General features: G+C 37.3%; 1 protein-coding gene across 2 annotated transcripts in view; it reads right to left on the bottom strand.

Annotated features, from left to right (window-relative positions):
- Positions 1-402: 402 nt before the first annotated feature.
- Positions 403-9,092, bottom strand: part of LOC138988472 (teneurin-2-like) — a 427,877-nt gene continuing 419,187 nt past the window's right edge. The window contains exons 4-5 of one of the 2 annotated variants that reach the window (XM_070373049.1): positions 4,480-4,554; positions 403-729 (exon numbers count right to left, since the gene is read on the bottom strand). In XM_070373049.1, the coding sequence (XP_070229150.1) occupies positions 437-729; positions 4,480-4,554 (368 nt within the window). In that variant the 3' untranslated portion in view covers positions 403-436. The remainder of the gene's footprint in view (positions 730-4,479; positions 4,555-9,092) is intronic. The other variant, XM_070373050.1, reaches the window with a different exon arrangement.

The following is a 9,092-nucleotide window of genomic DNA, read 5'->3' as shown; positions in this document are numbered from 1 at the left end:
GGATATGAGGCATTGCTGCCTGGAAATGAAAGTCTAAGATAAGGTAGGATTCTTAAGAGATCTTCATGAAAAAAAATAACCCAGGTTGCCGTTTACTGGGAAGGGGAAATCAATACAAAGACCTAGAAACTTGTGGAGAGAGGACATTTTCTAGGTATAGGTCATAGTTTATCAAGTTGCCTCTTTTGCAATGTAATTTACTTGCTAATAAGACCAACTGATGATGTCTGAATAGTGTGTTATCATCAAAATGAGATTTTAAAATTCTCTCCTCATTTCTTGTGTGTTCGAGGTTTGCTGGTTTATTTTCCCTCAGCTCAGTGTGGGTAGACAAGGTCGATTTAAAAGAAAATGAATGGTTTTATATGCCTCTTTATTAAAAAAAAAAAATCCCAAGCCCCACATGGTACAGTCCCCAAAATATTCAAAAAAATATTTAAGAAGCAGGCCTACCGTTCTCATCATCTGACTTATTTTCGTTGTCAGAATCAGTCAAGGTAAGGGCCGAGTTTTCACGACTGGACAGGCCGGAACTGCGCCTGGATTTTATCCCTCTCCCCCACAATCTGATGGCATGTTCTGGAGACATCCCTCCCTCTGTATCGGAGTCGGCGTCAGACCCTGTGCTCAGGGAGTAGCCCTGGTGAAGGATCCCCATGTCGGAACAGTAACCACTTCGGTGTGGGGAGGGCTCACAGATTCCCAGTTCCGCAAGGGTGAAGTTAGTTCCTAGGGTGACAGCAAACAAAGAGACCGATTAAAATTTGTGAAACGATTTCAAATTTCAAATTTATTCTTACAAAAAGCAGACAGTTTTTCCTAGTCAAAAAATATACCAGGTTTGCCATAGTATACAGCTAGGCAAGAGTCTTTAGGCTATTGGGGTGTATTTGAGAACTACAGCAACAAAAAAGTAAATAACTGAGATTAATTTTAATCCTAGGACAGGATGTTCAGATTTTATTTCAAAAATTTCTAATTATTTACTGATGTCTAGGTAGCACCAGGTAGCCGATAAAACACTGGATTTATAAGAAGAACTAATATATACCAAGCACTTCCTTTCTCCAGGTATCTTTTATTCTGTAATTTTTTTTCTTATATTTAAAAAGTTCACAACTTTACGATGATGATAACATTACTATAATCATTCTGTCGTTAGGGAAACTGAGGAACAGAGAACTTAAGTGACTTACCCAAGGTCACACATCTAGACTGTAGCAAAACCTGGATCTGATCCTTGAGCAGTCTGTCTTCATGCCAAAGAAGCTTAATCCTCCAATAAATGGGAGTGGTGGCCAGGAGACCTGGGGACCAGTCCTAGCTTTCCACGGGTAAGTCCCACTGTGGCAACTCTCTTAACAACTTGAGCCTCAGTTTTCTCTTCTGTAAAATCTGGGTATTAATCTCTTAAATTCCTCTCAGAATCACTGCATGGTTTATATGTGATAAGATATACACCCGAGTATTATTTTTCAAGTAAGAATAGGTAAGGTGTTACTTAAGTCAGAATCGTAGGGATGGAGTCAGTCCATTTTTATTATTTATTTATTTTCACTGACGTATAGCTGATTGACAATCTTGTGTTAGTTCAGGTGTACTGCAAAGTGAATCAATTATATATAAATATACACATACATATATCTGCCTCTTTTTCAGATTTTTTCCCTGTGTAGATTATTACAGAACACTAAGTAGAGCTTTCTGTGCTATACACTAGGTCCTTATTAGTTATCTACATTATATACATAGTAGTGTGTATATGATAAACTCAATCTCTTAGTCTATCACTTCCCCCTACATTTCCCCTCTGGTAACCGTAATTTGACTGTGAGATCTGTGTTTCTGATTTGTAAATAAGTTCATTTGTATTATTTTTAAATCAGTTTCCACATATAAGTGATTTCATATAAGACTGTTTTAAAATGATATCAATTTCTTTTTGCTAATACAATTGAAAACCACAAGTGAGTTTTATCACATGTATCCATGTGGGAAGTGAAGGGATGGGCCCCTGGTTGAGGGGGAGCTGAAAAGAATAAGCATTTATTGAACACGCTCACACTACCATGTGCTGGGCATGGGGCCAGGTACTCTAAGAGGCTTTATCTCATTTAAATCTCATAAAAGCACAGCAGTTTAGGTGTTAACCACTTTACAGGGAGGCTGAATACTGTCTCCAAGGTCACACCTGGGCAAGTGGCAGATCCACGGCTCACCCCTGCATCTGTAGATCCCAAGTCCATGCTCCCTCTACAGTGTCAAATGGTCCCAATCAAAAACCAGTCTGGCAACAGTTTTGCACAGTGAATGTGCCATCTATTTGTATGCTTTAATAGCCAGCTTTAAAAAAGACATTTTAAGGTTTCACTGCATATTAGATGAAATCACGTGGCACACTGCACTTACTGACATTTAAATCTGTCCCTATTCATGGACAATGAAAAAAATATATAATGAAGAAATGCACTCTTATGCTATTGATATCAATGAAGAAAATCTTCTAAATAACACAAAACTCATGGGTTTGTTTTCTCTCTCTATTGATTACATTAGAGCCACTCATTGTTCAAACTCATGACATAATGAACACTGAATATCTACATACATGATAGCATTTCTCAGATTTTATTTTTAAGAAGCCCCAGACAATTGCACATATTAACCTCATATGAAGCTAATTTGTCATAGACACAAGTATTTTTATTCTGAGGCTTTACTTTATTGCACAATGGACTTCTACAGTCTTCTTTGGCTGTGTTAATGGAATCAAATCCAATACTATACATAACTGTCTCTGGAGAATGAGCCTGTTCATTGGAGAGACGACTCTACTACCTGTGTGGGGAGGAAGGATATCTCACTGCCAATCAGCACAGTTCTAACCGGTTATTCCCTGAGCAGAGTTTCATGATGCTGTCTGAAATTCTCTATTCAATGTATTCTCTTCCAGATTGCATCCTTGGCAATTAGGTATTATCTTCTAATTGTATACTAAAATGTGTATTTCAGTTTTAGTAGTGTGTAAAACTCAAGTGGGTTCATATATATCTGAAACACTTCTATCTATATTGCTGTTTTTCTCATGCTTCAGTCTTTGGAAAAAAGTAATTTCACATGAGCATTCTTCCATCTTGCCTTCTGAGCTCAGTGATCATGAGATACACTGCTTCCATTTCCTTCATTAAAGGAAAGAAGCCCAAACTAAAACATACATGTTTTTATTTCACATGTGGTAATTTTGATTCCATGTGAAATGGAGTGTGCATGTATCAAGGCAACATTCCTGATTGTCTATTTCACATCTTATTATCTGGAACTAGGCTTCAAGACCTCCTCACGAAAAGAGATACAGCCATGTGAGCAAAGGAAGCCTCAACTTTCTGAGGAGCCCATGTGCTCCTCAATCTGGGTACTGAGAATTCAGAGACAGGAAGCCTAGAACATGGCAGGCTGTGGAATAAATGCAGTGCCCTTTCTGTGGTTAGAACATTTACTTGATGATAACAAATGAAAATATGTTTCTGTTAAACTTGAAACAAACATGAGCTCTTCATCAATCAGTGAAAATTTGCATACATTTTTAAGTCACCACAGTGTTAGAAAAAACACTTCAAGTGTTCCAACTTCAAGCTTACAAACCTGAAGCTGAACAAGCAATATTGTGAAGAAAATGGAAGGTATTATACCAAATTCATCAGAAAAAGTTAAGCTCACACTTATAGAAAGCCAAGTTTTCCTCTAAAAACAGAATTGTTTCTTCAAAAATATCCCTTTCTAAACTCCTTGGCTTCATCTTCCACTAGGATCGCACTTCCTCAATGCTATGTTTCCCACAATTCCTAGTTTGGTATCTTTTTGCTCTCAAATAACTCGTAGAAGAGAAAACCTTGCTCTTAAGTGTCTGGGACAGAATACGGACCAAGCCTTTCCCAAGTTTGCTGGCTTAACAACATAATGTTGGAGAGTCATGGACACGGTAGAAAGGAAAGATTGGTCTATCATTTATTAAATCATTCAACAAATATTTATTGTTCCTAGTGCTGTGCTAGACACTGGGGATTTAACAGTGAGCAGTATAAAACTACAATCATGACATTTATAGTCTAATCGGGAAAGGGGCATTAATCAAAGAATCACATAAAAAAGTACAATCTATACAATGATAAATACTATGTAGAAAAGAGACAGGGAGCCATGAAAGGTCATCCCTTCATTTTGTCACAGCTTGCCCACATGTTCATCTAGTGGCAGACACGAGGGACTAGGAATTACTCCACCGAGACGCTTACTCCACCCCTCCCATTTGCTCTTATCATACCCAGTTTCCCAAACATCCCTCCAAATGAATTTCTTTAGACAAGCAATTTTCATGTATTTTGTCTTAAAGCATGAAGCGCTCATATTATACCACTCTGCTTAGCATGTAAATAGTATGGGGGATGTTAATACTATGTCAACTTATTGTTTTACACTTACTTTGCTCATTGATGGAAGACTGATTTGGCTCTAATTCATCTTGTATAATTATGTCTTTATTAAGCTCCATGGCAGCTTTGAATAGAAGAGAGAAACTAGTCATTGTGTGATTCTCCAAGCTAAGATTTCTAGTGGAAAGCAGTCAACATTTCATTCCTTCTTTACTATCTTGCAGAAAGATAAAAAAAGAGGCACAACATTTAAGTATTCATGAAACACATATTCACACTCTCTCTGCCTCCCTGATACCACTAACGCAAGTGGGTGTGGATGATGTCTCCGACTCCTCTCAGTTATGGTTTCTTTGCTGTTGTCAATACACAGCTTAGTGGTGTCCCATATTACATTGTCAAGACCAGAGTCAATATCTATATAAATGAATGATTACACAAAATAAATGGTATTTATATCATGGAATTTTATTATAATTTAAAGTGTTATCAATGTCTGAATATTGCCATTGAGAGAATGCCAATGTCTAAAAACTGTTAGATGATCAGGAGAGCAGAACACAAGTTTTTAAAAACAACTCAGTTGATAAGTCTCTTTTGCTTTAAGTCATCTTTTATTATGAGATGAGTTTTTATTTTATATTGGAGTATAGCTGATTAACAATGTGATCATTTCAGGTACACAGCAGAGCAACTCAGCTATATATACACATGCATCCGCTCTCCCTCAAACTCCCCTCCCATCCAGGATGCCATATAACACTGAGCAGAGTTCCTTGCAATATACAGAAGGCCCCTGTTGGTTATCCATTTTAAATATAGCAGTGTGGACACGTCTTCTTTTGAATCATAACCTCGGTATATGACCCAGATCCTTTCCAAAGATTTTTTAGAGAAAAATTTTGCAATAGATTTCAGGAGTCATCCTTTGACCAACTAATTTTACTTGGGGATACAATCCTAAAGAAGGATATGTCACTGCACTGTGATCTTGGCTTTATCTTCAAAGTTCTTACCAACTTCTCACACTTTGAAATAACCTTTAAGTAGGAAAAACACATATGTCGCTAAGTCAGAATTACCATGTCATGGTAATACCAGTGAATACAAATAGCACTGAAAATGTCAGGATTTGAACAGATTTTCTACTATGAGGGCAGAAAGATAAAAGTTAACTGTAGTAATGGCCTAAATGTTTACTATGTGAGTCCCCTGAGTCTAAGAGAAGAAATTTCACACATGGGAAGAAAAGTTGCCATAGCATGAAAACAGTCAATAGTAATCATTTACGAAATAATCCCCACCTATCCCCATCCACTTATTACCACTATCTCTTCTCATATCAACCACCATATTAATGTCAATCATCAATTAGTTGCTGATAATGGGAAATGATATGGTACCAATCTAAGATTAAATTATAAAACTGGTGAAGATGCAGATTTCCATGAAGTCAGTAAAAGTGATACTAAAAACACTAGAATCATAATCAAGACTACAAAATAACCAAGATCTAACAGAATTAAGCTATTAAGAGAAAATAAAGATGAATGTTGGCATGGTAATGTCAACTGTTGGTGGGAATGTAAATTGATACAGCCACTATGGAGAACAGTATGGGGGTTCTTTAAAAAAAACTAAAAATAGAGCTCCCATATGACCCAGTGATTCCACCAGTGGGGCAAATACCCTGAGAAAACCATAGTTCAAAAAGACATATGCACCCCGATGTTCACTGCAGCACTACTTAAAATAGCCAGGGCACAGAAACAACCATAAGGGATAGATAAAGAAGATGTGGGGGTTGTGTGTATGTGTGTGTGTGTGTGTGTGTATATGCATACATATACAATGGAATATTACTTAGCCATAAAAGAGAATGAAATTGGATCACTTGCAAAAATGTGGATGGACCCAGGGTCTGTCATACACAGTGAAGTCAGAAAGAGAAAAACAAATTAACACATATATGTGAACTCTAGAAAAATGGCACAAATGAGCCATTGGGAGATTAGGACTGATGCACTGCTATGTGTGAAACAGTTAGCTAGTGGGAACCTCCTACATAGCATGGGGAGCTCAGTTCAGTGTTCTGTGGTGACAGAGACGGGTGGGATGGCAGGAAGGGTGGAAGGCAGGGTCAAGAGGGAGAGGATATATGTATGCTGCTGCTGCTAAGTCACTTCAGTCATTTCCAGCTCTGTGCGACCCCAGAGACGGCAGCCCACCAGGCTCCCCCGTCCCTGGGATTCTCCAGGCAAGAACAGTGGAGTGGGTTGCCATTTCCTTCTCCAATGCATGAAAGTGAAAAGTGAAGGTGAAGTCGCTCAGTCGTGTCCGACTCTTAGCGACCCCATGGACTGCAGCCCACCAGGCTCCTCCGTCCATGGGAGTTTCCAGGCAAGAGTACTGGAGTGGGGTGCCATTGCCTTCTCTGGGATATATGTATACATGCAGCTAATTTACTTTGTTGTATATATTGTGAAGCAACTATACCCCAATTAAAAAAAAATCCTGGAAATAGAAAAGGTGAGGAACTTCTAGTTCTAGATCAAGATGAAATTTCCCACTTCTCTATATACCTGTTTTTAAGGACAGCTAAAATCCCTGGACTGTACATGTAAAAACTACATAAAATGAGTCTAAAAGAGGTATGTAAGAAGATAGATCCATTTCTTCCTGGGACCTGGAGGAAAACATAGCGGTGAGTTCTCTGGGTTTCCCTTCTGCTTCATATTTCCCAGATGTGGATAGAGAAATTTGCTAGAGAAATCTGCAAACTGAACATACCAACAGAAGCAGACCAAAGTAAAGCCTACTCCAACGAGGTGTCCTTCCCCACCTCCACAAACATACTAGGGTGGAATCAAAGACCAACTGGGGACTGGAATTATTATTGTCACTGAGGGGCGATGAGCTTTCCCTGATTCCCCTACAGAGGGTCGCTGGAGGAGAGGAAGGGAACCTCGACGCCCATCTGCACACAGTGGTAATGAAGTGCCCTTCCTTCTCCTTGCTGGTGTTTGAGGAGGATAAATGTTAAATCTAGTTTCACTACCACTGGGGGACTCACAGAGAACTCAAAGGAGATAGCCCTCTCCCTCTCAAGCAGGTTGGTATATGCAGGGTCCTAGTAGGGAGTCTGAAACCCCAACTCTGCAAGGAGACATTCCACCCCACTCCACCCCAATTGCCCCGCTTGTCAAAGTGAGTCAAGTGAGGAACCTGGGCTTTCACTTCCACCTGCCAGTTAAGCCTCAGGGTCCCATTGTTCCCAAAGGCTTGGTGTCAGAGGAGGCCTACTGAAACAATATTTAAATAAGATCCATATTTTTGAAACAATACTTCCAATAGCCAGGATACAATAAAAAATCATTCATCACACCAAGAATCAGGAAAATCTCAATGTGAATGAGGAAAAATAATTATTAATAAGAAATTAACTAGAGGCCATTTGGAAGATTAAAGAATCTAAATATTTTTGTTTTTGCAAAATATGGCCCTCTGTGATCATGCTGCAAAATGCAACTCAGAATGAAAGATGAAATATTGTACAGTCATACAGCTGTGCCATAAAATGTATATTGTGCCCCACACAAATTATTATTCTTTATCCTTTTGAATAATTATAGTGCAGCTGGAATAATAAATTGTATTAAACATAAAATATACTCTTGATAATCAATCTTATTTTCTCAAGATAAAGTCACAATAAATTATATTTACTATTTAATATGAAATATTGCTTCTTTCTAAACAGTGATTCATTTTTGAAGTGGCCTTTTTTCTAGGATCATTTATCCTAAGACAAAGAGAATCTCTTATAAATAAACATGGGTCACTCTTCTTGAGCAAATGTTAGACTCTACATTTTAAAGTCAGGGATGAATCCTGACTCCAAATTTTTGTACCAGATATTTAAGAAAAGAACACAAATTATAATACCATAGTTCTCTTTATCACAGAGTGAAGTAATTTAATCTAATGCCATAAGCTTTTGCAAACTAGAAAGCTATCAGGCAAAATAGGAAATTATAAGAGATAAAACACAACTTGTATTTTGGTTTGATTCATCAAAATATATCACCAAATTATTACATTTAATGTTGATACTTTAAATTTTGCACAGTTAAAGATATGTATGTGATACAAAATATTCCATCCAAAACAAATACCAACATTATCTAAAATACTATTTTCACACAAATTTAAAATCTACATATTTGTACATGCAATGGTAACAAATTTGAAAGCCAATGAAGGAGCTACTTAATGAATTCTAATGTTTTATACTTGTGTATACTAAAATTCTTCACATCAACTCTCTCTTAATGCCCTTCTAAAGTTCATCCGATTTTACACATTCAGATATTTTCCCAAATGTTGACAAGACTGTTCACAAAATATCCTGTGGCTTAAAACCACAGAGTAGGTGTACATGTATTATTATTCATAAAATGTAAGTCCAATATTTATATTTCAAAAATATCCTTTACAAATCGAAATTTTCTTTTGTGTATAGCCTAAAATGTTCATATTTTAATATTTTTAAACTTGCAGAATTATTACTTTGGTCTCTACCTGAATCTCTGACATGTCACAACTTATCAGATTTGTAACCAGAATCATTCCAATGTTAATAAACACTTTCCAAATCAAAAA

This window comes from Bos mutus, chromosome 7 (assembly GCF_027580195.1).
Source record: "Bos mutus isolate GX-2022 chromosome 7, NWIPB_WYAK_1.1, whole genome shotgun sequence".
Taxonomy (NCBI): domain Eukaryota; kingdom Metazoa; phylum Chordata; class Mammalia; order Artiodactyla; family Bovidae; genus Bos; species Bos mutus.
This window is presented reverse-complemented; position numbering and strand designations above follow the sequence as displayed.